General features: G+C 45.0%; 3 protein-coding genes and 1 pseudogene across 3 annotated transcripts; 2 read left to right on the forward strand and 2 right to left on the reverse strand.

Moving 5' to 3' along the window:
• The first annotated feature begins 3,205 nt into the window (after positions 1-3,205).
• LOC114229696 (zinc finger protein interacting with ribonucleoprotein K-like) lies at positions 3,206-7,088 on the forward strand. The gene is made up of 4 exons (XM_054713453.1): positions 3,206-3,295; positions 3,510-3,633; positions 4,908-5,564; positions 7,063-7,088. Exons 1-4 carry the CDS (start codon positions 3,206-3,208, stop codon positions 7,086-7,088), a joined length of 897 nt encoding a protein of 298 aa, XP_054569428.1.
• A 1,585-nt stretch (positions 7,089-8,673) lies between these two features.
• On the reverse strand, positions 8,674-10,107 carry LOC129148471 (protein SET-like; annotated as a pseudogene).
• Positions 10,108-12,327: 2,220 nt separating this feature from the next.
• On the reverse strand, positions 12,328-12,858 carry LOC129148481 (neugrin-like). The gene has a single exon (XM_054713470.1). The coding sequence runs from the start codon at positions 12,856-12,858 to the stop codon at positions 12,328-12,330; it is 531 nt and encodes a 176-aa protein (XP_054569445.1).
• Positions 12,859-19,080: 6,222 nt separating this feature from the next.
• Positions 19,081-22,092, forward strand: LOC129148472 (tigger transposable element-derived protein 1-like). Its single transcript, XM_054713455.1, has 3 exons — positions 19,081-20,451; positions 21,589-21,712; positions 22,001-22,092. The coding sequence occupies exons 1-3, from the start codon at positions 19,081-19,083 to the stop codon at positions 22,090-22,092; spliced, it is 1,587 nt and encodes a 528-aa protein (XP_054569430.1).
• Positions 22,093-26,045: the final 3,953 nt, after the last annotated feature.

The following is a 26,045-nucleotide window of genomic DNA, read 5'->3' on the forward strand; positions in this document are numbered from 1 at the left end:
TGCACGGGGGGTGGCAGGGAGGATGTCCCTCAGCCTGGCCTGCACCCTCTGCAATCTGGGACCCCTAATGGGATAACCGGCAGTTGGACATCCCTCTCACAATTCAGAACTGCTGGCTCCTAACCGCTCGTCTGCCTGCCTGATTGCCCCTAACTGCTTCTGCCTGTCAGCCTAACTGCTTCCCTGCTGGCTTGATTGCCCCTAACCACCTCTGCCTCAGCCCACACCTGGTACCCAGGATTCCCTCCTCCAGCCGACCACAGGCACCCGGGATCTGGGCTTCCCTCCCTTGGTCAACCATACATACCCAGGCTGGCTGCTGCCTCAGAAGATGCTGGACAGGTGGCTTCGCTTGTGCTGCAGCCACAAGTGCTAGCGCCCAGGATCACAGGGTAGGCGGCTTCTCTGTCACCCAGGCCACAGCCAGCCGCAGGTACTGGTGCCCAGGACCGCGGGGTGGGCGGGTTCTCCATCTCCCAGGCCAAAGCTCGCTGCAGGTACTGGTGCCCGGGACTGCGGGGTGGGCGGCTTCTCCATCTTCCCTGGGATGCAGTGTGGGCGACTTCTCTGGCTGGCTGCGGCCTGGGATCACAGGGCAAGCGGCTTCTTGGTCTCCATGGCTGCAGCCAGCCTCAGGCGCTGGGGCTGGTTTTGCAGTCTCCCACAGGATATGGAGTGGGTGGACATGGAGTGGGCGGCTTCTCCAGCTGGCTGTAGCCTGGGATCCCGGGGCAGGCGGCTTCTTCGTCTCCTGGGCCGCACCCAGCCTCAGGTGCTGGGGCCCGTTTCTCAGTCTCCCCTAGGACATGGGGCAGGCGGATGTGAGGCTTCTGAGGCTGGCTGCAGCCTGGGATCACGGGACAGGCAGCTTCTTGGTCTCTGGCTGCAGCCAGCCTCAGGGACTGACGCCTGACTTCTCCAAATTTCACAGACCAGGAGCCGCTGGGGTGTGGGGCTGCCGCCATGTTTTTAGTTTAATTTGCATACTCACTCTGATTGGCTGTGGGTGTAGCGAAGGTATGGTCAATTTACATGTCGATTATTATGTAAGATATACTGAGTGGCCAGATTATTATGACCTTTGAACGCATAATAATCAGGCCACACATTGTGTGTTTGTGTGTGTGTGTGTGTGTGTGTGTATTAGAGGCCCGGTGCATGAATTATGAATTCGTGCATAGGTGATGGGTGGGGTCTGGTCAGCCTGGCCAGGGGGTGGGGACATGGCAGTTGGCTGGCCTGACTGCTGGTCGAACTCCAGTTCGAGGGGACAATTTACATATTAGCCTTTTATTGTATAAGATATACACTGCGTGGCCAGATTATTATGTGTTCAGAGATCATAATATTGTGGCCACTCAGTGTGTGTGTGTGTGTGTGTCTGTGTGTGTTAGTGGACCAGTGTGTCTGTGTGTGTGTGTGTGAATGGACCAGTGCATGAGTTTCATGCACTGGAGGTAGGGGGTCTTCCTCAGCCAGGCCTGCACCCTCTCTAATCTGGGACCCCTTAGGGGATGTCAGTCGGACATCCCTCTCACAATCCAGGACCGCTGGCTCCTAACCGCTCATCTGTCTGCCTGCCTGATCGCCCCTAACCATTTTGATGCCAGCCTGCTCATGCCCAAATGCCCCACCCCGCTGGCCTTCTCGCCCCCTACTGCCCACCTTGCTGGTCTCATCGCCCCCCTCCTGGTCTGGACCTCCAACTGGCCCCCCCGCCTGCCTGATCACCCCAAATGCCCACCCCTCCTGGCCTGATCACCCCTAACTGCCTCTGCCTTGGCCCCGCCACCATGGCTTTGTCCTGAAGGACATCCAGCATGTCTCCCAGTCTAATTAGCTTAGTACCTTTTTGTTAGTATAGATAGAGGTCTGATGCACAGGTGGGGGCCGGCTGGTTTGACCTTAAGGGGGTCTCTGATCAGTGTGGGGGTCCCCTTGCGGGGACAGGGCTGGCCTGGGTGAGGGGCCTGGGGCAGTTCGCATGCCGGCCATGCCCCCATCGGGGTGAGGATCCCCACTGGGAGCGGTGCCTGCCTGGGTGAGGAACTGGAGTAGTATGCAGGCCAGCCATGTCCCCATCGGGTTGAGGGTCCCCAATTGGGGGCATTGCCAGCCTGGGTGAGGGGCTGAGGGCTATTTGCAGGCTGGCCACGCCACCATCGGGGTGAGGGGACCTGCTGGGGTATATGGCCGGCTTGTGCAAAGGGCTGAGGGTCGTATAGGGGTTGTTTACAGGACAGACAAGCCCCAGGTTTTATCCAGAAGGATATCCGGAATGTCTCCCAGTTGAATTAGCTTATTACTTTTTTATTATTGTGCATATATATATATATATATATATATATATATATAGTATATCCCCATATCTCTCTCTCTGTAATCAATATATATGTTTTAATCACCTAGTCAATCCACACACTTCTGACACCAGCACAGCCTAGGGACCTGTGAGGACAAGCAGCCAAGGTTCTCCTGAGCATGCAGTGACCCAGAGGACAGTATGGGAGGTGCCCTCTATGTCAGTGTGGCAGGTGGGGAACCTGGGCTGAGCTGCACAATCATACACAGGAGATGATGACATCAGTGTGGTCCCTGGGACTAAAAGCAAAGCGGCCGGACACTAACAATGATGTGCAAATGAATAAAAAGGGAGTCCATCTCTGATGGTGTCTTTATGGCATGATATGGGGAATTTTAGGATAATTTCTAACAGGATGGGTTGCTGTGATGCTACATGACATGTATAGAGCTTAGAGGCCATATATGTGCCCACCTGCCATTTCTTGTTGAGGGCTGACCCAGTGAACACTAGGAATGAGATAGCATACATCAGTGTCACCTGCACTTGAAAATCCCCACCGTCATGGGGAAAGGAGAAGAGAGAAGGGTGAGAGAGAAATGTATTACATAGTTGGTGAACTAGAGTTTTGGGAAAGAAGCTGATTAGAAAACACCCTGTCCTTGTGATGGCTCATTTGTGTTACCAGTGAAGTTGTGCCTTTGGGAATAAGTTGTGTGAGACAAGTGAGGTTCAAAGAACTATGGGCAACAGGTAATGCAGAGTGATGGCCTCAGTAAGCTGGGATTGGAGTCAGAAGTGTAATGGGCATTACCATGTCGTTTGGTGTCCTGGAGGGACAATTTGCAGGACAACATGGGTATTGCCTGACAAGATCAGAGTCAAATCCATCACATTCCCATTATGTGCAACATCTCTTCCTACCCTATGTTCCTGACACCAGCTATTATTGAAATGGGACAGTGTGACTCCTATTTGAGGATGAGAGCACAGGTAACTTGTATCTCTTCCTCTGCCTTTATTGTTGAGGGAAGACACAGTATCAGTAAGAATATAAGGAGAGATTGACTTTAATGGGGCCAAGGGCTGCTTTCTTCTCTGATGTGGGGAGGAGGGGAGCATATGCATGTGCAGGGTGGGTAGAATGGCAAACTTGGAATCTCAAGAGAGAATCTTATCATGGGACGTTCTGTGCCCATTATGACAGGATATGAACTTTGAAGACGTGGCCATTGCCTTCTCTCAGGAGGAGTGGGAGATCCTTGATGAGGCTCAGAGACGTCTGTACAGAGATGTGATGCTGGAAGTGTTTGCACTTGTATCATTCATAGGTAAGACCTTCACATCTCTCCTAGTGTCCTGAGGTGATGCCCTCTCCTTATTTATTCTCCACACTTAGCACTCTCTCTCTCTCAAAGCCAGACCATGGGCTCAGCTCATTTCCCCCACTGTCTTGTCAAATGGGCTGTGGCTGCCAGTGCTGAGCTGTGCAGAGAGCCCTGAGCAATAGACTCCATGAACCTCCCTGACACCAGTTGCCTCAGAAACTGCAGGAAGTGTCTGGGTGTCAGCATTCTTACAGACCGCTTAATGGGTCCCTCCTGCTCTTCCACTCCAGGGAGGGTGACTCTATCCAGATCCATGGCTTCCCATTCTGCACCTTTCCTGTCGATAAAGACCCTGTGTCAGTTATCTTCTTTACATACATGAACCAGGGGCTGTTCTTGTAAGACCCTCCAATTATTGTTTGTAATATTACCTTCCCTGGATACTATTGCAAGCTGAATGCTATGGGCAAGTGATGGCTGCTCACTTCTCTTGTCTTTTCATTCATATTCAGAATATTTAGTTTGTACATACTTCTAGAAAAGAAGGTGCAGAGAGAACCCTGGGTTTCTCCAGTGTGAATGTACAGGATGGTCTTAGAGGATACTTAGACCGGCTGAGTGGCAACTGAAGGGAGGTATGACATAAGGATGGTGTTCAGATTATACCGGGCACCTGCTCCTGTACTACAGTGTTTGCTGCAGGTTCCAATGGCCACACCTCATTTATACCTTTTCCACACTTGACACTTTGCTGACTTGTCATTTCATCGGTGACTTCCTAGCATTGTCTACCTTCGCCTTTGTGTCCTTTTTAAATCACCTATTCCTCTGCACATCTCTTTCTGCAGTATACTACACATTGGACCTATACAAGTGTTATAAGGAGCACATACATGCTTAAATACCCCTCAAACACCAGCTACTTGTTTATTGAATTTTACTTGGAATGAGATGTAACCAACCTGCTGCACAGCTTGCCCATGTCACCAGCAGAGAAGATCTACTGAATGCTGTTAGCAGCAGAATGAGCTGCACAGTCCGCTTCTCTTCCATGTGGTGCTTGTCATGTTTTTGCTCTATTTCTGTTGAAGTCTCTCTTGTTTTGTGATCTTCAGTGGTCAAGAACTTCACAGTTGCATCTAATTAGTTCATCTTTCAGGTCTTTTATTTTCAGCCAGTTGCATGAGACCAATGTATTATGTGCAACACAGTTTTATAATGGGACTTCCCTCTGTCACCACAGTCAACATTCATTTCCGCATCATTCCTGTTTTCAGGTCCTTGGCATAAAATGGATGATGGAGAGGCCTATTCTGAGCTCAGTGTATCTGTAGGAGACTCTCAGGTCAGGGCTTCCAAGACAGCTGCAGCCACCCAGAGGACCCATCTTTGTAAGCCGTGCTTCTCGGTGTTAAAAGATATTTTGCACCTGACTGAGTTACACGTGGCATACTTTGAGAAGAATGTGTTCTTAAGTGATGCATGTGTGAGAGACTTGTGTTTCAGTGCAAACCCTCACCAGCAGCAGAAGGATGCCAGTGGAGAGAAGGCCTGGAAAGAAGATATGGAGAGAGCTTCGCTTGTGACAACTTGCTGGTTCTACTTATCTGGGGTGCCTGAAGCTAGTACTGAGGTTGGGGTGGACTCCCCAGTCACCTCAGGGCTTCTCCAGCACCAGGCCACTCTGAACACTGAGGAGCCACACAGTAACAATGAGAGTTCACAGGAATGTCTCAGTGGAAAAAGACATCACCAGTGGGTTGAATGTGAAAGAGCTGCCAGCCAGAAACAGAAAGTTGCTTATCAGAAAGGTCTCAGCTTTGGAGATATGATTAATGAGTCTAATAAATGTGGTGAAGTGTTCAGACAAATCCTTAACCACTTTGAACATGGGAGAGTTCACACTGTAGAAAAGCCCTGTGAGTGTACTGATTGTGGGAAGGTCTTCAGAGAAAGCCCTGCTCTCATTAAACACAACAGAGTTCACATTAGAGTAAAGTGTTATACGTGTAGTGATTGTGGGAAGTCAAAGGTCTGACTTCACTAGACACCACAGAGTTCACACTGGAGAAAAGCCATATGAGTGTAGTGAATGTGGTAAGCATTTCAGTCAAAGGTCTCACCTCACTGTACACCACAGAGTTCACACTGGAGAAAAGCCATATGAGTGTAGTGAATGTGGTAAACATTTCAGTGAAAGGGCTTCCCTCACTAAACACCACAGAGTTCACAGTGGAGAAAAGCCATAAATGTGCAGGGAATGGTTTATTTTTCTCACTTATTATAAGAACACTTAAAGGGCTCTATGATTCCCTTTACATAAATGTAAACCCCTGTTATGGGAACATAGACTCTGCTAGATTCCTCATAAATCTGAGGTACAGGTGAGACTTGAAGGAGCTGCATTGTACTTGCTAACATACCCAGACCTACCACCCAGATGATGTCACTGTGTCTTTGTTGCTGAAGAGATTTTACCTCTAACACCTGACTCACCTGAGGACTGTGCATCAGTCACCACCCCTGGGTGCTCAGGGGAATGTATTCTGTGTTATCACTTCTGCTGGAAGTAATTATGGTTCCTCCACGCTCTTGGCAGTATCTTCATTCATTTCCCTGTGACTAGAAAATGGACCTGACCCAGGATTCATCCAGAGCACCCCTTTTCAGCTAAAAAGTGTCACCTATTTCAGGGACATAGTGGTACTCACATTATGCTGTGATAAATTTGGGGAGATTCTTATTCACCAACCTGCAAAACTGTTGTTCTCCTGTGCTCTAGTTTAGAATATTTTTAATGATATTTTTACATTTGTACCTTTAATATTGGTTTAATCACTGCCACAGATGATTTGCAAACATAAATGTAATCTTTCACATTGTAGAGATGAATAGATACTGTGTATATCCAAAAGGTTATGTGGTTTGAAAGGGACAACATATTGTCCGAAAATCACTTTTTGTCCAATATTGGCTTATTACTTATTGCGGCAAGTGGCCTGAAAAGAAAGACCACGTGACTTTGTGCATTTAATTTTCAGCCTCATGCCTCAATTATTGGTGAGGGCAAAGGTCCGTCTTAAGATGAGACCTTTGCTCTGCTTCTGTGACCAATATGAATCATGTTCTCTGTTCACAGTATGTACTACATAAGCCTCAGCAATGTTTAGGGAACCTGCTCTCCATGTACTGCAAAGGAGACATGTGACAGGAAGTATGACATTGGATAGGCTGGTGTAATTTGTTGTAAGTCTCTGAGGTGGAACCACAATGAGGACAGAAATACTGTTTCAATAGTGAGTGGGAAAACCTGCAGGAAATTAGGTGATAAGTGCCTCTTCTGAACATAAGGCCACAGATGTTCTGGGGCCTGTGGCTTGTGTGGCCTTCATGTGCAGACATTCTCAGGACCTCCAAAACTGTTCCTTGTAGCTGACGTCATTGGCAGAATAATCTAATGGTATTGTGTATTCCCTGGCCCCTCTAGGGTGTTCACATAATGTAGTTGATCAACAGGCAAGAAGGCAAAGGTAGAGGAAGGATAACCCTGCAATCTGTCCCAGGATGTCTTTTGTATGTAGTCAGCATTCCTATTGAATTTCATGGCAATAGTTTGTTTTTTATGATATACTTTTATGGTTTCAGAAAGAGAGAGAGAGAAAGGGAGAGAGATCAATGAGAGAGAATCATTGATCAGCTGCCTCCTGCATGCCCAACTCTGGGGATCCAGCCCACAACCTGGGCATGTGCCCTGACCTGGAATCAAACCAGTGGCTTTCCGTTAATGTGATCACGCCCAAGAAAATGAGGCACAGTGGCCATGGAGAGTTTTATTTTGTGTTCTTCTTTATTAATTATTGTATTATTTTCAGTAGCAACAACTTTAAACCTACTTAGTTAGCCACACACTGTATTTATATCCAGTTCTTTTTTAATCTTTCTGCCTTCAAGCCCTCCATGCAACCATTGATTTACCTTCCTGTACAATAGATACATTCATATTATTCATAATATTATTGGTACTAAAAACTGTATTCTCTTTAAGAAACACTGGCTTCCTTCATGCTACACAGATATTTTGAAATTCGACACTAATGTTTATGTAAATATTTATTTCCAGGAAATATTCTATTCTACTGGAACCACTTTAGCTATTGAGTTGCCTGTGGTTTCAGTGATTTCTACTTTGGGGTTTTATAAATAAAACAGTTGGGAATATTGTGTGGTGTTTTTTCTGCAGGTGTATGTGTCACTTACCAAACTGTTCCAGTGTCAGTGAATGTGTTATATTTTAACATCTGGGGAACTGTGATCTAAAATGGTCAATCACTATGCCTCCCGACCCACCAATAGTAATGAAAATTCCATTTTTCTGCAACCCTGCCAGCACATGTGAAGGTTAATCTTTTTAAATACTAGCCCTATCAGCGAGTATTGTTAACTTGCTTTTGTTTTCATTCCATTTCTGTTAAATTGTTTGATGGTGATCATTTCTTATGCATTTCTTTACATTGTCTTTATCTCCTTTGTTAAAATGTCTGCTCAGGATTTTTGTCTAAAGTTAATTTATTATCCTAACCAAGTGGAGGATAGTGCAGCCTCTAAGACATATGTTTGAATTTCACTCATTCCTCAATGACTCTACTGACTTCTTTGCCATGTGGAATTCTTGCTTTTGAATTCTAAAAACAATATATATTTTTTTATCAATTTTTACCCTATGTACTATTTATAGCCCACTTGTAGCATACACTTAAAAGTTTCATCTGCATTGTTAACATCCTGCACCAGTGTTCTTTAAGTCTAAGGATTTAATAATACAGTAAGTGAAGTCTAGGTTAGCAGTAGTTGACAATTTCACCACATTCAAACTGTCAAAATGATGGCATTCCACATGGACATAAGATATTTCATTAGTACATCATTATATTTTACTAGTGACCATGTATATAAATGCGTGCACATTGAAATGAAATTAATCCGAAAGTGTGTGGTGAGGCGGGACTTGGTGAGATCGGCCCCACACACCCTAGTGCCAACCTCTCACAATCTCTCCTTGGCCTGCGGCACCTGGGGCTTGAAGGGCATCTGTGTAATGGGTGGGGTCCCTCAGCCACTGGTTTGATTCCAGGGCAGAGCACATGCCTTCCTGAATCCCCTGGAGTGGTCGTGCAGGAGGTAGATGATTGCTGTTTCTCTCCTTCTGCCTTTCAAAAAGAGTGCTGGGCCTGTGGAGATTGGGCTGAAACAGGCTCTCTACCATCCCCCAAGGTGTCCTGAATTTCGAGAGGGCAGTTCTTGGGTGACACAACCCAGAATCAGGCTCCCTCCTCTCTGATTCTGGGGTGCTTTACCTGTGAACCACTGCTGTCAAGTAACCATAACTCACTGGGCAGCTCCTGTGTTGAGCGTCTGAAACCTGGTGATCATTGCAGGTCATAGGTATCTGAGGGCATTTGGCGGTTGCTTAGCCTTTCATATAAAGATATTTTTAGCATACTGATACAGTAGCAATGAATGTGCTCAAGAAATTCATAATTAAACAGCTGAATTATTGGAAACGTAAGTTTTAAACATTTTTCAAAGTGTGATATATATGTAACTGATTTAAAACAAGCCTTAATATATATATTAAGGCTTGTTTTAAATCATTTAAATGTATATGTGTGTGTATATATATATATATATATATAGAGAGAGAGAGAGAGAGAGAGAGAGGCCCAGTGTATGAAATCGTGCATGCATCATCATCTTCTCCTTCCTCTTCTTCATCCATGTCAGGAACCAAGTAGTACTGTAAAGGATTTGACCAAATGTCATCTTTGATGACTTCCCCTAACTCATCTGCACCTGCATCAGAATGGTCAGTAAGCCAGGTACAGAAGCTCTCTGGTTCCTCACGCTGTCTCTTCCTGCAGGCTTTATTCTGTGTTTGACTTGAACGTTTCGTCAAATGCTATTCAGATTTCCATTTGATGTCAGTGGACTTTGAAGATAGATCACCACTCTCATTCAGATGAAACTCTTTGGAGAGAACTTTATTTTCAAAGTAAGGATTTTCATCAAAATAAAAATCTATTCTGTAACCTGATTTAATATCTTCAAATAGTCTCACTTCAACTCTTGCAATAATGCAGCGCCTCTTCATTCTCTTCCCCAAGTAGTGCAGACACTTCTGGATGGTTGACAAATGTTACCCCAAAATTTGGGACTTTGGCGATCAATTCTGACCTCTTCTGAAAAAATGGTTGGCGGAGTTTGTTATATTTCTGTTCTACTTTCAAAATCTCCTCACTGTCTTATTCATTGACCTGTCTATTTCATTTTGTACTTCGCCAATATGTTCAATCGCTTCTTGCTGTTCTTTTCTCCATTCGGCATTTCCAGAGGGGTAGGCGTCTTCTCCTGCTTGGGGGCTGGAGCCAGTTTGTGTTTCTTTGTTTGAGGTGGGAGCTAGGACTGGCATTTGGGGGCCATGCTGTGAGGCAAGACCTAGGATCTGATCAATGGGAAGTCGCCAGGCTCAAAGGCACGCTGAGCTCTCACTTTTTCAATTTTTCAAATGAATTTAGGATTTAACCAATAGGAGGGCAGTTCAGCATCTAAGACATCTCTATTCACTTAACACATTCCTTAAGGACTCAATTGGTTTCTTTTCCATTTGGAACTATACAGTATGTTTTGAATACTGGAAGGAAAATTGTTTTTCTCAAATTTTATCTTATGCACAATTTAATGCCCACTTGCATGATAAACTTTTAAGTTCAATCTATGTTGATAATATTCTCCACCATTTATTCCTGGTGGTAAATACTCTCATCAGGATTAGTTTCAAAATGATAAAATGTTGGCACTGAACATAGGCCTGCTAGATATCTCAGTAGCACCTCATTATATTTTATCACAAATATGCTGATGCATTAGATACAAATATACTCAAGAAAATTCATGATAAAATAGTAAAATAATGGAAAGTGGCAAGTTTTAATCATTTTTTGAACTTTGATGTAAGTAAAATTGATTTAAAATATACATTCGAAACTATATTTTTATTGATTTCAATGAGGAAGGGAGGGGGAATAGAGAGAGAGAGAAAGATGAATGATGAGAGAGAATCACTGATAGGCTGCACCCTGCATGCACCACAATATGAATCCAGTCCACCACCTGAGCATGTGTCCTGACCAGGAATTGATCAGTAACCGGTTGGGTCATACGTTAACACTCAACCACTGAACCACACTTTCCCGGGTTTCTTAAGATTTTCAGGGATTCTACACAACCTGCAACCAGGGTAGCAATGATCAGTGGCAGCTCATTCTGGCCTAACCCCTGAATCTGCGCTCAAGGCCTCCTTTACTCTGAATGCCCAGTGAGCTACCAGCAGCCTCGCTTTGGCTCATTTATTTCCCACAATGTTTCTAGAGTCAAAGGAGCCTGCTGTATCCTGTTCTATCTCTCTGCTGCTTCCTGTTCTATCCTAAGGCCTACGTTTTTTCATTATCCCCAGTTTCAATTAATGTACACTCAAAATCTTCTGACCTTGTGCAGTGAAATCTTTTTGAACATGAAGCAATGAACTCTAACACTACAGACCAAGGTGAGGACGACCTGCTCCAGCTGCTTCCTGTTCCTGAACACAGGTGTGACTGGGACATCTTCTACACAACAGACCAAGGCATGGTTTTGCTTGGAGGACTTGGGAGAAAACGTGATGGTCTTCACTCAAATTGGTGTTGTTCAATCAAATCAATTTTAACACTCTTCTTTCTTTATTGATTTTTTAGAGAGAGGGAGACAGAAACATCAATGATGACAGAGAATCATTGATCAGCTCTCTCCTGCATGCCCCCTTCAGGGATGGAGCTCCCCAACCTAGGCAAGTGCCATGATTTGAAATCCAACTAGAGATACGTTGTTTCATGGGTCCATGCCCAACCACTGAGACATGCCATGTGAGCAAACTACGTTTTTTACTGTTGGCTCTATTACAAATAGACACAATTTTCCCATGCTCATCCCCCTTTGCCTCCTCTCCCCGGCCGCCCCCATTTCGAAGCACTCAGCACATTATTGTCTATGTCCATGGACTATGCATATATGTATAAACTTATTTCTTTGCTGCATTTCACTTTACTTTGCACAAAATGAATGCAACCAATTGACTAAGCAGCTCCAGAACTGTTAGTGTTCATTAATCAAGAAGTAACTGATGTCAGAAGGAACACTTTTCAATTCCTCCCGTACACATATTGTAAAGACAATAAACTCCTAACATATGTGACACAGGCTGGTTTCGATACATAGAAAGCCTAAGCAAGAAGGGTAAGTACTGAATATCCACATGGTCAGACCAGGAGCCGTGCTCCGGGAACTAGACTACACCCAGCCTGTTATTCACGCTGCCCGCATACACATCTGCCCTGTGAAGTTCACTGTCCCTTGTCAGATTGATATCCAAGCGGTTCCTTCCATTTTCAGGCTCATCATTTCCAAGGTGGACAATCCACACACAGAAATCCAAGCAGCTCCAATATTCTCGCTCAGGTGTATTTTACATGACACCTCCACCAGCCAGGCTCCAGTTCAAATTCTGTACTGGAAGTTCCCATTGTCGTCAAAGAACTCTCGCCCCCTCTGTACTTCCTTGCTGCTCAAGTTCTGCTCACCCAGTTCTCTTGCGTTCAATGCTGCCAGCTACTTTGCACTTGGCAATCCATCACTGTCAGAGCCTCTGGCGTCCTCACAACCACTGGTGAAGTACTTCTGCAGCTCTCTGTGCTGACCTTGGGCTGCAGCAACAGGCACAAAGCTTTCCTTCTCCAGGCTCTGGAATCCTTTATTCCTTCCCTTCTGTCTCCTTGTTGTGTTTGTACGCTGAGTATTCGGTTCTGTCACCCTCAAAGCTGTGCTTTGATCATGGCCTTGGGATGAGGTGTTACCTCCTGACACAGGGCGGCCTGCAGAAAGCAGCTCCCAGGCTTCCCCAGGGCCTGCAAGCTGGTGGAGCGAGTGGGCAGGCCCAGCTTTTAGAAGGACCTTTTCATCCTGCTTCTGTTTCTTCTCCAATGTGGGCACAAACTTGCTTTTTAAAACCCTTCTGATCACATTGCTGCTGATATCCAAGCCTTCAGCCAATCTGGGAACTGACCAGGACTCTGGAAATTCTTCATGTAAATACCGGATCTGCTCCCTGTCTTCCCTGGTCAGAGTCCTGGGTGGGGCCATTCGGGGCTCTATTTGCATCTGAATTTTCTGGAACAGGATGTCTTTTTTCTGTGGTCTCCGGACTCTGGGGGAGAGAACCAATGGCAGAAGCCATGCGTGGGACCAATATTGGTGGTTGAAGCGTCTCAGCTAAATCAGGGAGGGCCCAGCCCTCGTCACTTTCTTCATTGCCCCGGAAAATCTAACACCCACAACAGCAGCCCCTGAGCAAGATGAGTTCTATAAAAGGCGATGAAATATGTCCCTGGTGAAGGGACCGTGGTCCTGAGGGGGGCCGAACACCTGCCCCTGCACTTCTGATGAGGGAAGAAGCAAGGCCCTGCTTCAGGCTGAGGGCCCAGGAAGGAGCCGGTACTATTACAGAAAAATGGAGAAGAACCAAGCAATACTTAGAGAGATTATATGTCCTTAAACATCTATTCACATACCAAATTTAAGGGAACATAAAATTACAGAACTATTTATATGAAAATTGTATTGGGAGGCTTACAAGTGAATATGGTGAACAGAATATATGGAGTTACATTTATTACGTGCGGGTTCAGAGGAAAATGTCTCTCAAATTCTGGGCCCCACCCTGGAGGAATTTTCCCTATTTATATGTTCCCTAACCAGGAAGAGAACCAGGACCTCATGGATCATAGATCAGTGCTCAACCATTGAGCCATACCAGCTGGGCTATATTATATATTTTTTAAAAATTTAATATGTCTTTTTGATCGTTGATAGTATTATAGGTGTCTCCCATTTTAGCCTGTGCATATATTCTTTAGGGGATCTCCCAGTCCTCCCCACACCCCTCTCCTGGGAGGTCTTACAGTCTGTTCCAGTTAACCAGGGCTCTGGCTCAATCTTACCCTTCCCCAGGGCCACTTGCTGAAACCACATCACCTTTATTCACCAATGTCATTGGCTGGGATGCTAACTCTCCCCTTAGTGTTTAAAAATACTACATTACCCAGAAAGAAATGCGACCATGAAGGCGGAGCTAAAGTACATTCCTGTCAATGCATCTGGTTAGGGCGGGACTTCCTCTTTCCTCCTCCTGGAGGGCATTTTGAACTCTTCAGTTTCTTCCAGAACGCACAAGTCTTCAGCTCACTGGTGGTGAGTAGGAGGAGGCCTGGGAGGCAGCGTCCTTGCTGTGCAGGGTGTGTCTGAGGATGTTAAGCACCATCAGGGTGGGTGGGGGCTCCTTGCCTCCCAGAATCCTCTCTGCTTGCAGAGTTCTTTCAGCCTGACCCCATTGAAACCTGCAGCACCAGGGGAGGGGAGGTCTGAGTATCTGAGATCTGACTATGGTTCTACATAGGTTAGATTTAAGGGAAAAACAGTCATGGAGAGAGGCCTTCATAGCAGGATGCAAGGATGCCTCTGTGAGTGTGGACTATCAGCGTCTTGGCAGTACTTGCTTCTGTTTGAATTAGGCAAGCATTCTCTGGACCACACATGCTGAGTAATAAGTAAGAAGGTGAGGAGATAATTATAGGGGGCGGGACTGTAGCAGTGTAGGTGTGAGAGAGGTGTGGCAGGAAGAGTGATGAGCACTTGGAGAGGGAGTGTGACTGCATGGCCAGAGCACCGTGACATTGACATAAGAGTGAAAGTATGGAGAGTCCATTTCTGGTGGAGTCAGGACGATAAAATAAGGGTGATTTTTGGATAATGCCTGGAAAGTGTGATGGTTTGGTGCTACCTGCCATGTTCAGGGCTTGGATGACATTTATTACTCACCTGCCTTTTGTAGTTGGGGGTGACACAGTGATGGTTAGGAATGAGATATTATACCTCAGTGTTCCCCAGGCTTGAAATTCTCCATGGGCATGGGTAAGGGAGAAGGGTAAGAGAGAAATGGATTATGGAGATGGTAATGTATAAATTTGGAAAATAAGGTGATTAAGAAACAACCAGTCCTCACCAATGCAAATTTGTGTTACCTTTGAAGTTGTGCCTCTGGGAAAGAAGCTGTGTGAGAGAAGTGTTGTTCAAAGAACTCTGTGCAGCAGGTAATACAGAGCTATGGCCTCAGCACTCTGGGATTGTAGTTGTAAAGGTGAAGTTTGACGAAATATATTTGATGTCTTTGAGGAACAATCTGAGGGACTACACAAGTATTGCCTGATAAGACCCGTATCAAATCACTCATACTCCCTGTATGGCCAACATCTCTTCCTACCCTATGTTCTTGACACCCACTCTACTGTCAAGAGGAAGTGTGGTGTACATGTGAATCCCAGAGCTCAGTTATCTTCTATGTGCTCAACTGCCTTTATTGTGGGAAGACAAATTGGCAGTAGAAATATAACATGACAGTGACTTTCATGGTATGAAGCCCTGGTATCTTCTCTGGTGTGTGGAGTGGAGAGAGCAGATTGATGTGGAGGATGGCAATATGACAGAGTTAGAACCTTAGCAGTGAATCTGATCGTGGGCTGTACTGTCCCCATTATAATTGTATATGAACTTTGAGGATGTGGCCATTGTCTTCTCTCAGGAGGAATGGAGACTTCTTAGTGAGCCACAGAGACTTCTGTACTGCAATGTGATGCTGGAAGTGTTTGCATTTGTGTCATCTGTAGGTAAGACCTTCACATTCTCCCAGTGTCCTGGGATGATGTTCTCTCATCCTTTATTCCTCTGATGTAGCTTTCACTCTTCTACAGCCAGACCATGGGCTCTGCTCATTTACCCCACTGTCCTGTCAAATGTGCTGTGGCTGCCATGGGTGAGGTCTGTGGAGAGCCCTGAGCGAAGGACTCCACAAACATTGCCTCATACAGTGCAGCAGATGTCTGGGAGTCAGGAGTCTTACAGACAACTTAATGGGTCCCACCTGCTATTCCTCTCCCTGGCAGGGTGACTATGTCCAGATCCATGGCTTCCATTTCTACCTCCTTCCTCTAGGCAAAGGTCCTTGGTGACTGCCTGTGTCAGGTTATGGTCTTTACTTACATGAACCTTGAGCTGTTCTTAAAAGATCACACTTCCGTTGTTTGTAATATTATCTTCCTTAAATACGATTGCAAGCCGAATGGCTCTAGGCCAGTGCTGGCTGCCCATCTCTGTCATATTTCATTAATACTTGGAATATTTCTGTTGTACATACTTGTATAGAGGAATATGCAGGATGAACCCTGATTTATTTTACTGGGTGAACATGCAGGATGGTCTCAGAAGAGGCCTAGCCATGTTGAGTTGAACATGTGGGTGAGATATGGTATAAGGGTGGTGTTTAGATCATACTCACCACCTGCTTATTTCCAACGGTGTTTACGTGGCGCAAATAGCATGAGCAATAGCACATTTCTTCCTTTTCTCTGCCATACTTGACACTGTGCTGACTTGTCATTTCACCTGTGACCTCCTGGCCTTTGACTACCTTCACCTGTGTGGCCTTTTTGCATCACCTGTTCCTCTGCATTGCTCCATCTTCAGTATTCTCTAACATTGACCTGTACATGTGTTATGAGATGTACATACGAGCTTAAATAGATCTTTAACACCAGCTACTAATTTATTGAATACTAGAGGCGTGGCGCATGAAATTTGTTCATGGGGTCCCTAGGCCTGGCCAGCGATCAGGGCCAGTCAGATTCCCTGCCACCCCACCTCCTCCATCCCTCACTGCACGTGTACTGCCACGGCATGGTTCCCCCCACCTGCCCACCTCCTCCTGTCCTCGCTCCCTCAGCGCCCTGCTGCTACCATTGGTCACCTATCATGTTCCGCACTGTCCTCTGGTGGTCAGCGCACGTCATTGAGAGCAATTGTTCTCCTGGTTGAACTCCCAAGGGGACACTTTGCATATTACCCTTGTGTATATATATATAGAGATAGAGATAGAGATAAGATAGAGATAGATATTCAGAGAGAGAGAGAGAGATTACTTGCAATGAGAATAATCATATTTCAGCACAGCTTTCGATGTCAGGAGCAGGCAAACCTTGCTGAACACTGTTAGCAGAAGAATGAACTGACAATCCTGCTTCTCTTCCATGTGGTGCTTGCCATGTGTGTGTTATTTCGTTTGAGGTCTTCCTTGTTTTGTGATCTTCAGTAGCCTGACCTTTATGAAGTGAATTATAAGTGTAAAAAATGTGGGAAATCTTTCAGAGAAATCTTTAACCTCATTCATCATAGAAGTATTTACACTGTAGAAAAGCCATAGGAGTGTAGTGATCATGGGATGTCCATCATCCTGAGCTCCAAACTCATTCCACAACAAAGTCCACACTGGAGAAAAGCTGTATGAGTGTCGTGATTGCATGATGTCCTTCAGTCACAGCAGTACCATCACTCCACACCGGAGAGTTCACAGTGGTGTAAAACCTTATGAGTGTAGTGAATGTGGGAAATCTTTTACCCACAATAATCACCTCCTTATCCACAGGAGAGTTCACACTGGAGAAAAGCTATATGCGTGTACTGATTATGGGAAGTTTGTAATCTTTATTAATATCCATGATGTAAATGCTCTCATCCTTGTGAGGTTCAAACAGCCAAAATGATTATTTTGAACATGGACATGATAATATATTACAGTAGTACATCATTATATTTTATTTTATTTTTATTTATTTTTTTGGGGGTGGGGGCAAGGCACTTCTGCTTTTATTTATTTTTAAAATTTTTTTTATTGAGGTATTATATGTGTACATATCTTACCATTTCTCCCCCCCACCGCACACCGATACATGCCCTCACCCCTATATTTTATTTTCAATATGCTGATTCAGAAGCACCAAATATGTTCAAAAATTTTCACAATAAAACAGTAAAATTATTGGGAATCATCAAGATTAAACCTTTTTTAAAGATTGATTTAAGTAGAATTTATTTAAAATGGACATTTAAAAAAATACATTTTGGTGTTTCCCTGCATGCCTGCATTGCTGATACCAAGTTCCTACTGACCTTATCAGAGCTTCATTAACGGCCTATAAAATAATTGACACATTAATACAGTCTCACAGTGATATAGCTTACTTTAAATATTTCCTTAGAAAAAAGACACTTTTGAAATCCCATGAATGCTATTCTAGCCTTCCACCACTATCTAAGTCATCATCATGGTTTTGGTATCTATCTGTTCTCAGGTACATTATTGGGTTGTTACTTAAAATGTCACATATGTCTGACTGACGCCAAACCGCTAAGTGGGTCAGCGAATAATTTCAATGTCGGAAGGTTGCAAGTTCCAACCCTGGTCACATCAATTACAAGAGTTAATCAAACAATGTATAAAATTAATGGAACAAAAAATAGATATCTCTCTCTCTCTCTCTCTCTCTCTCTCTCTCTCTCTCTCTCTCTCTCTCTCTCTCTTTCTCTCTCCAGACAGTCCTCTTTTTACTTCGGACTCAACATACATCGTTTTGTGGTTTTGTCGCCTTCTGCAATTTACTTATAAAAAAAAGTTCTGTCATTCGATGTAAGGCGTTTGCACGAATTTCGCCAGGGAACTAGGTGACCAGCAGAGTGGATGAATAAGTCATCACGCGGCGCTATACAAGGAAGACACTGTCATTCAGTCGCCGTTTATAAGCCGTTTTGGATTGTGCTTTATTCGCTCTCTTTTGTTTGTATTATTATTTTGAACACTTTTTGCCCTTCCTTATGGGTTCTAAGCATAAGGTAGATTCTTCTGATGGCAGTGCTACAAAAAGAAGGAAAGCCCTCACAATGGAAGTGAAAGTAGACATAAGAAGACGCTTGGAAAAGGGCGAAACACCTACGAACATTGACCGTTTCCTTGGCCAAACTCCTACAACTGTCTCGACAATCATCAACAATCAAAACCGTATACTTGAACATGTGAAAGGATCTGCTCCTATGAAATCAACTGTGGTTACAGAGCAGCGTAGTGGTCTCATTATTGAGATGGAAAGATTATTAGTGCTTTGGCTGGATGAGCAGCATCGACGGCGTATCCCAGTTAGCCAGATGTTGATTCAGGAGAAGGCTAAAAGATTGTTTGAGGCCTTGAAAAAAGAAAAGAAGGAAGGGAGTGAAAGTGAAGAGTTTGTGGCTAGCAAAGGTTGGTTTATGGGTTTTAAGGATCGTGCTAATTTGCATAATCTTAAACTGCCAGGGGAAGCTGCTAGTGATGATGCTAAAGCAGCAGGTGATTTTCCTAGTGCGTTGGCTGAGATCATTAGGGAGGGGGGTTACTGTGATAAACAAGTGTTTCATGTGCATGAGACAGGCTTGTTCTGGAAGCATATGCCTACACGTAAGTACATTGCCAAGGAGAAGACAGCATCAGGCCATAAAGCCAGCAAGAAGAGATTGAGTTTGCTACTTGGGGCTAATGCTGCTGGTGACTTCAAGCTGAAGCCCTTGGTGTGTCTGGCCGAGAATCCAAGGGCAAACAAGGGCATATGGAAGGGTCAACTACCTGTCATCTGGAAATCTAACAAGAAGGCATGGGTGACACTCAGCGTATTTGAGGACTGGTTCACCAACCATTTTGTGCCAGAAGTCAAGGACTACTGTGCTTCAAGGGGGTTGCCCTTTAAGGTGTTGCTAGTGCTGGACAGTGCCCCTTGTCACCCTGCTGATTTGAATGACATTCATCCAAATATCAAGGTGGCTTACCTTCCACCTAACAGCACCTCCCTTTTACAGCCTATGGGCCAAGGTGTCATTGCCTCTTTCAAGGCCTACTACCTCCGAAGGACATTTGCTATGGCTTTTAGGGCAATGGAGAAGGATAAAGAGTTGACTCTCAAGGACTTTTGGAAATCTTATAATGTTCTTGCTGCTGTAAAAAACATTTCTGATTCTTGGGATGAAGTTAAGCAGACGAACTTGAATGGTGTTTGGAAAAAATTGTGTCCCCAGTTTGTGAACGATTTCCATGGCTTTGAGGATTCAGTTGAGGTTGTCATCAAGAATGTTGTTGAGTTGAGTAAGCAGCTTGATTTGGAGGTGGAGGCTGATGATGTCACAGAGCTGCTGGCATCTCATGGAGAGGAGCTGTCTGCCGAGGACCTCACTCAACTGAAAAATCAGTTCATTGAAGATGAAGACACACCAACCCCAGAGCCCAGGAGATTTACAAGCACGGAATTAGCGAGGGCCTTTGCCATGATAGAGGATGGCTTGGCAAGGTTTGAGGCTCAGGACCCCAACATTGATAGGTACACTAAGGTTGCTAGAGGGGTCATGGATAGCCTGCGATGTTACAAGGAGATTTGGGAGGACAGGATGAAGGTATCCCTCCAGACTATCCTCGAACATTATTTTAAGAAGGTGGAGAGGCCTGCAACAGATCATGTACCCTCTGCCTCATATGCTTCTCCAGACTCACCTGACCCAGCATCTCCAGCACCTTCTGCAAGTTCTGCTTCTCCGGACTCATCTGACCCAGGATCTCCAGCACCTTCTGCAGGTTCTGTTTCTCAGGACTCACCTGACCCAGGATCTCCAGCACCTTCTGCACGTTCTGCCTCTCCGGACTCACCTGACCCAGTATCACATGCATCTTCTGCAGGTTCTGCCTCTCAAACCTCCTCCCCACAGCAGCCTAGTGTAAGCCTGTCTTTCCCCACTTTGCAACATCCAGTGTGCAAGCCAACAACAGTCAAAAAGGTAAGTATAATCCAGTATTTACCCTTATATGTACGTATGTCCTTTATGCTTTTTATTTTTTAGTTACCACTAGGGGCCCAGTGAACGAAATTCGTGCACGGGCGGCGGGATGGGATGTCTCTCAGCCCAGCCTGCCCCCTCATACATACTGGAAGCGCTCAGGGTATGTCCTACATCTGCTTAGGTCCACTCCCTATATGGAGGCAACTGGGCTGATCAGGGGAAGGCACCAGCCCCATCACCCCGCTGCTGCAGCCACCGCCAGCCACTGCGACCGCAACCACCAAGGTGTTTTCATCAACACGGACTCCAGTCCCTTCATCATGAAAAAAATGACAACTTTCTTTAGGCATTTTCAAGATGTGTCTTTCATAGCATATGACATTTCTTTCTTTTTCTTTTAATCCTCACCTGAGGATATGTTTCCATTGATTTTTAGAGAATGTGGAAGACAAAGGGAGAGACAGAGAGAAACATCAAAGTGAAAGGAAAACTTTAATTGGTTGCCTCCTGCATGAGCCCTGACCTGGGTCCTGGCCAGGGAGGAGCCTGCAACCTAGGTACATGCCCTTGATCAGAATTGAACCCAGACCCTGCTGTCGGCAGGCCAATGCATTATTCACTGAGCCAATCCAGCTAGGGCAGGATATGACATTTTTTAGCCCTCAAGCAGCGGACAATTTTTTTCTCCAGGAGTGTAGTGGAAAAACCCTAGATCCCCTTTTTGGATTCTTATTACCCAAGTTACTAAGAATATTACCAGTGGCATACAGGGAGCTTAGCCAATGAGCAATCAGAAAAGGTACATATATCAAGTAGATTAGAAACTCAGTTCACACCGATCTCCGGCTCTGCCCCTGCCCAGTCCTAAAGCCTATGGGGCCCTCCAGCTCCCTCCAATCACTGGCTCCCTCTCACTCTGATCACTGGCTCCCTCTCGCTCCAATCTCTGACTCCCTCTCCCTCCAATGGCTGGCTCCCTCTCTCTCCAATGGCTGGCTCCCTCTTGCTTCGATCGCTGGCTCCCTCTCCCTCCTATGGCTGGAGATCATATGCATGTGCAGGGTGGGTAGTATGGCAAACTTGGAATCTCAAGAGAGAATCTTATCATGGGCTGTACTGTCCCCATTATGACAGGATATGAACTTTGAGGACGTGGCCATTGCCTTCTCTCAGGAGGAGTGGGAGATCATTGATGAGGCTCAGAGAAATCTGTACTGTGATGTGATGCTGGAAGTGTTTGCACTTGTATCATTCATAGGTAAGACGACAACTCTCCTAGTGTCCTGAGGTGATGCCCACTCCTTATTTATTCTCCAGACTTAGCACTCTCTCTCTCTCTCTCAAAACCAGACCATGGGCTCAACTACTTTCCCCCACTATCTTGTCAAATGGGCTGTGGCTGCCAGTGCTGAGCTGTGCAAAGAGCCTTGAGCAATAGACTCCATAAACCTACCTGACACCAGTTGCCTCAGAAACTGCAGGAAGTGTCAGGGTGTCAGCAGTCTTAAAGAACGCTTAATGGGTCCCTCCTGCTCTTCCACTCCAGGGAGGGTGACTCTATCAAGATCCAGTGCTTCCAATTCTGCACCTTTCCTGTCAATAAAGACCCTGTGTCAGTTATATTCTTTATATACATGAACCAGGGGCTGTTCTTGTAAGACCCTCCAATTATTGTTTGTAATATTACCTTCCCTGGATACTATTGCAAGCTGAATGCTATGGGCAAGTGATGGCTACTCAGTTCTCTTGTCTTTTCATTCATATTCAGAATATTTAGTTTGTACATACTTCTAGAAAAGGAGGTGCAGCAAGAACCCTGGGTTTCTCCAGGGTGAACGTACTGAATGGTCATATAGGATACTTAGCTCAGCTAAGTGGCAACTGGGGGGAAGTATGACGTAAGGATGGTGTTCAGATTATACCAGGAACCTGCTCCTGTCCAATAGTGTTTGATGCAGGTTCCAATGGCCACACCTCATTTATACCTTTTACACACTTGACATTTTGCTGACTTGTCATTTCATCGGTGGCTTCCTAGCATTGTCTACCTTGGCCTTTCTGTCCTTTTTACATCACATATTCCTCTGCACATCTCTTTCGGCAGTATACTACAACATGGACCTATGTAAGTGTTATAAGTAGCACATTCATGCTTAAATACCTCTGAAACACCAGCTACTTGTTTATTGAATTGTATTTGGAATCAGATGTAACCAGCCTTCTGCATAGCTTGCCCATGTCACCAGCAGAGAAGATCTACTGAATGCTGTTAGCAGCAGAATGAGCTGCACAGTCCGCTTCTCTTTCATGTGGTGCTTGGCATGTTTTGCTCTATTTCTGTTGAAGTCTCTCTTGTTTTGTGATCTTCAGTAGTCAAGAACTTCACAGTTGCATCTTATTAGTTCATATTTCATGTCTTTTATTTCAGCCAGTTGCATGAGACCAATGTATTATGTGCAACACAGTTTTATAATGGGACTTCCCTCTGTCCCCACAGTCAACATTCATTTCCGCATCATTCCTGTTTTCAGGTCCTTGGCATAAAATGGATGATGGAGAGGCCTATTCTGAGCACAGTGTATCTGTAGGAGACTCTCAGGTCAGGGCTTCCAAGACAGCCGCAGCCACCCAGAGGACCCATCTGTGTAAGCCGTGCTTCTCAGTGTTAAAAGATATTTTGCACCTGACTGAGTTACAAGTGGCATACTTTGAGAAGAATGTGTTCTTAAGTGATACATGTGTGAGAGACTTGTGTTTCAGTACAAACCCTCACCAGCACCAGAAGGATGCCAGTGGAGAGAAGGCCTGGAAAGAAGATATGGAGAGAGCTTCGCTTGTAACAACTTGCTGGTTCTACTTCTCTGGGGTGCCTGAAGCTAGTACTGAGGTTGGGGTGGACTCCCCAGACATCTCAGGGCTTCTCCAGCACCAGGCCACTCTGAACACTGAGGAGCCACACAGTAACAATGAGAGTTCACAGGAATGTCTCATTGGAAAAACACATCACAAGTGGGTTCAATGTGAAAGAGCTGGCAGCCAGAAACAAAAAGTTGCTTATCAGAAAGGTCTCAGCTCTGGAGATATGATTAATGAGTCTAATAAATGTGGGAAAGTGTTCAGACAAATCTTTAACCACCTACAACATGGGAGAGTTCACACTGTAGAAAAGCCCTGTGAGTGTACTGATTGTGGGAAGGTCTCCAGAGAAAGCAATGATCTCATTAAACACAACAGAGTTCACATTAGAGAAAAGCGGTATAACTGCAGTGACTGTGGGAAATCCTTCAGTAAAAGGTCTGACTTCACTAGACACCACAGAGTTCACACTGGAGAAAAGCCTTATGTGTGTAGTGACTGTGGGAAGTCCTTCAGTCAAAGATGTCATCTCACTAAACACCACAGAGTTCACAGTGGAGAAAAGCCATATGAGTGTAGTGAATGTGGGAAGCATTTCAGTCGAAGGTCTCACCTCACTATGCACCACAGAGTTCACACTGGAGAAAAGCCGTATGAGTGTAGTGAATGTGGGAAGCATTTTAGTCAAAAGGCTAACCTCACTGTACACCACAGAGTTCACACTGGAGAAAAGCCATTTGTGTGCAGTGAATGTGGGAAGCATTTCAGTGACAGGGGTGCCCTCAGTATACACCACAGAGTTCACACTGGAGTAAAGCCATATGAGTGTAGTGAATGTGGGAAGCATTTCAGTGATAGGGGTGCCCTCACTATACACCACAGAGTTCACACTGGAGAAAAGCCGTATGAGTGTAGTGAATGTGGGAAGCATTTTAGTCAAAGGGCTAACCTCATTGTACACCACAGAGTTCACACTGGAGAAAAGCCATTTGTGTGCAATGAATGTGGGAAGCATTTCAGTGACAGGGGTGCCCTGACTATACACCACAGAGTTCACACTGGAGAAAAGCCATATGGGTGTAGTGAATGTGGGAAGCATTTCAGTGATAGGGGTGCCCTCACTAAACACCACAGAGTTCACACTGGAGAAAAGCCTTATGAGTGTAGTGAATGTGGGAAGCATTTTAGTCAAAGGTGTAACCTCACTGTACACCACAGAGTTCATACTGGAGAAAATCCATAAATGTGCAGGGAATGGTTTATTTTTCTCACTTATTATAAGAACACTAAGGGGCTCTATGAGACCCTTTCCATGAATGTAAATCCCTTTTATGGAAACATACACTCTGTTAGATTCCTCATAAATTTGAGGTACAAGTGAGACTTGAAGGACCTGCATTGTACTTGCTAACATGCCCAGACCTACCACCCAAATGAGGTCACTGTCTCTTTGTCGCTGAAGAGATTTCACCTCTAACACCTGACTCACCTGAGAAGTGTGTATCGGTCACCACCCCTGGGTGCTCAGGGGAATGTATTCTGTGTTATCACTTCTGCTGGAAATAATTATGGTTCCTCCACGCTCTTGGCAGTATCTTCATTCATTTCCCTGTGACTAGAAAATGGACCTGACCCAGGATTCATCCAGAGCACCCCTTCTCAGCTAAGAAGTGCCCCTTCTTTCAGGGACATAGTGGTACTCATATTATGCTTTGATAAATTGGGGGGGATTCTTATTCAACCTGCAAACCCCTTGTTCTCCTGTGCTCTAGTTTGGAATCTTTTTAAAGGTATTTTTACATTTGTACCTTTCATTTTGGTTTTATTCACTGCCACAGGTGATTTCCAAACACAAATGTGATCTTTCAGCATGTAGAGATGAATAGATATTGTGTTTATCCAAAAGTGTATGTGGTTTGAAAGGGACAACATACTGTCAGAAATCACTTTTTGTCCAATATTGGCTTATTATTTACTGTGGCCCATGGCCTGAAAAGAAAGACCAAGTGACTTTGTGCATTTAATTTTCAGCCTAGTGCCTCGATTATTGGTGAGGGCAAAGGTCAGTCTGTAGATGAGACCTTTGCTCTGCTTCTGTGACCAATATGAACCATGTTCTCTGTTCACAGTATGTACTACATAAGCCTCAGCAATGTTTAGGGAACCTGCTCTCCATGTCCTGCCAAGGAGACATGTGCCAGGAAGTATGACATTTCATAGGCTGGTGTCATTTGTTGTAAGTCTCTGAGGTGGAAGCACAATTAGGACTGAAACACTGGTTCAATAGTGAGTGGGGAAGGCTCCAGGAAATTCGGTGATAAGTGCCTCTTCTGAACATAAGGCCACAGATGTTCTGGAGCCTGTGGCTTGTGTGGCATTTATGTGCAGACATTCTCAGGACCTCCAAAACTGTTTCATGTAGCTGACATCATTGGCTGAATAATCTAATGGTGTTGTGTATTCCCTGGCCACTCTAGGTGTTCACATAATGTAGTTGCTCAACAGGCAAGAAGTCAAAGGTAGAGGAAGGATAACCCTGCCATCTGTCCCAGGATGCCTTTTGTACGTGGTCAGCATTCCTATTGAATTTGATGGCAATAGTTTTTTTGTTGTTGTTTTTTCTATGACATACTTTTATGATTTCAGAGAGAGAGAGAGAAAGGGAGAGAGATCAATGAGAGAGAATCATTGATCAGCTGCCTCCTGCATCCCCAACTCTGGGGATCAAGCCCACA

The sequence above is a fragment of the Eptesicus fuscus genome, unplaced genomic scaffold, assembly GCF_027574615.1.
Source record: "Eptesicus fuscus isolate TK198812 unplaced genomic scaffold, DD_ASM_mEF_20220401 scaffold_52, whole genome shotgun sequence".
Classification (NCBI taxonomy): domain Eukaryota; kingdom Metazoa; phylum Chordata; class Mammalia; order Chiroptera; family Vespertilionidae; genus Eptesicus; species Eptesicus fuscus.

Bases quoted from the DNA above. Each gene is read 5' to 3' on its own strand.
- LOC129148472 (XM_054713455.1), top strand. From the start codon at position 19,081: ATGCCTACACGTAAGTACATTGCCAAGGAGAAGACAGCATCAGGCCAT. The intron at 20,452-21,588 runs GTAAGTATAATC...CCATTATGACAG, and splicing joins AGCCAACAACAGTCAAAAAG to GATATGAACTTTGAGGACGT. The intron at 21,713-22,000 runs GTAAGACGACAA...CTTCCACTCCAG, and splicing joins TGCACTTGTATCATTCATAG to GGAGGGTGACTCTATCAAGA.
- LOC114229696 (XM_054713453.1), top strand. From the start codon at position 3,206: ATGTGCAACATCTCTTCCTACCCTATGTTCCTGACACCAGCTATTATT. The intron at 3,296-3,509 runs GTAACTTGTATC...CCATTATGACAG, and splicing joins ATTTGAGGATGAGAGCACAG to GATATGAACTTTGAAGACGT. The intron at 3,634-4,907 runs GTAAGACCTTCA...TCCTGTTTTCAG, and splicing joins TGCACTTGTATCATTCATAG to GTCCTTGGCATAAAATGGAT.
- LOC129148481 (XM_054713470.1), bottom strand. From the start codon at position 12,858: ATGGCCCCACCCAGGACTCTGACCAGGGAAGACAGGGAGCAGATCCGG.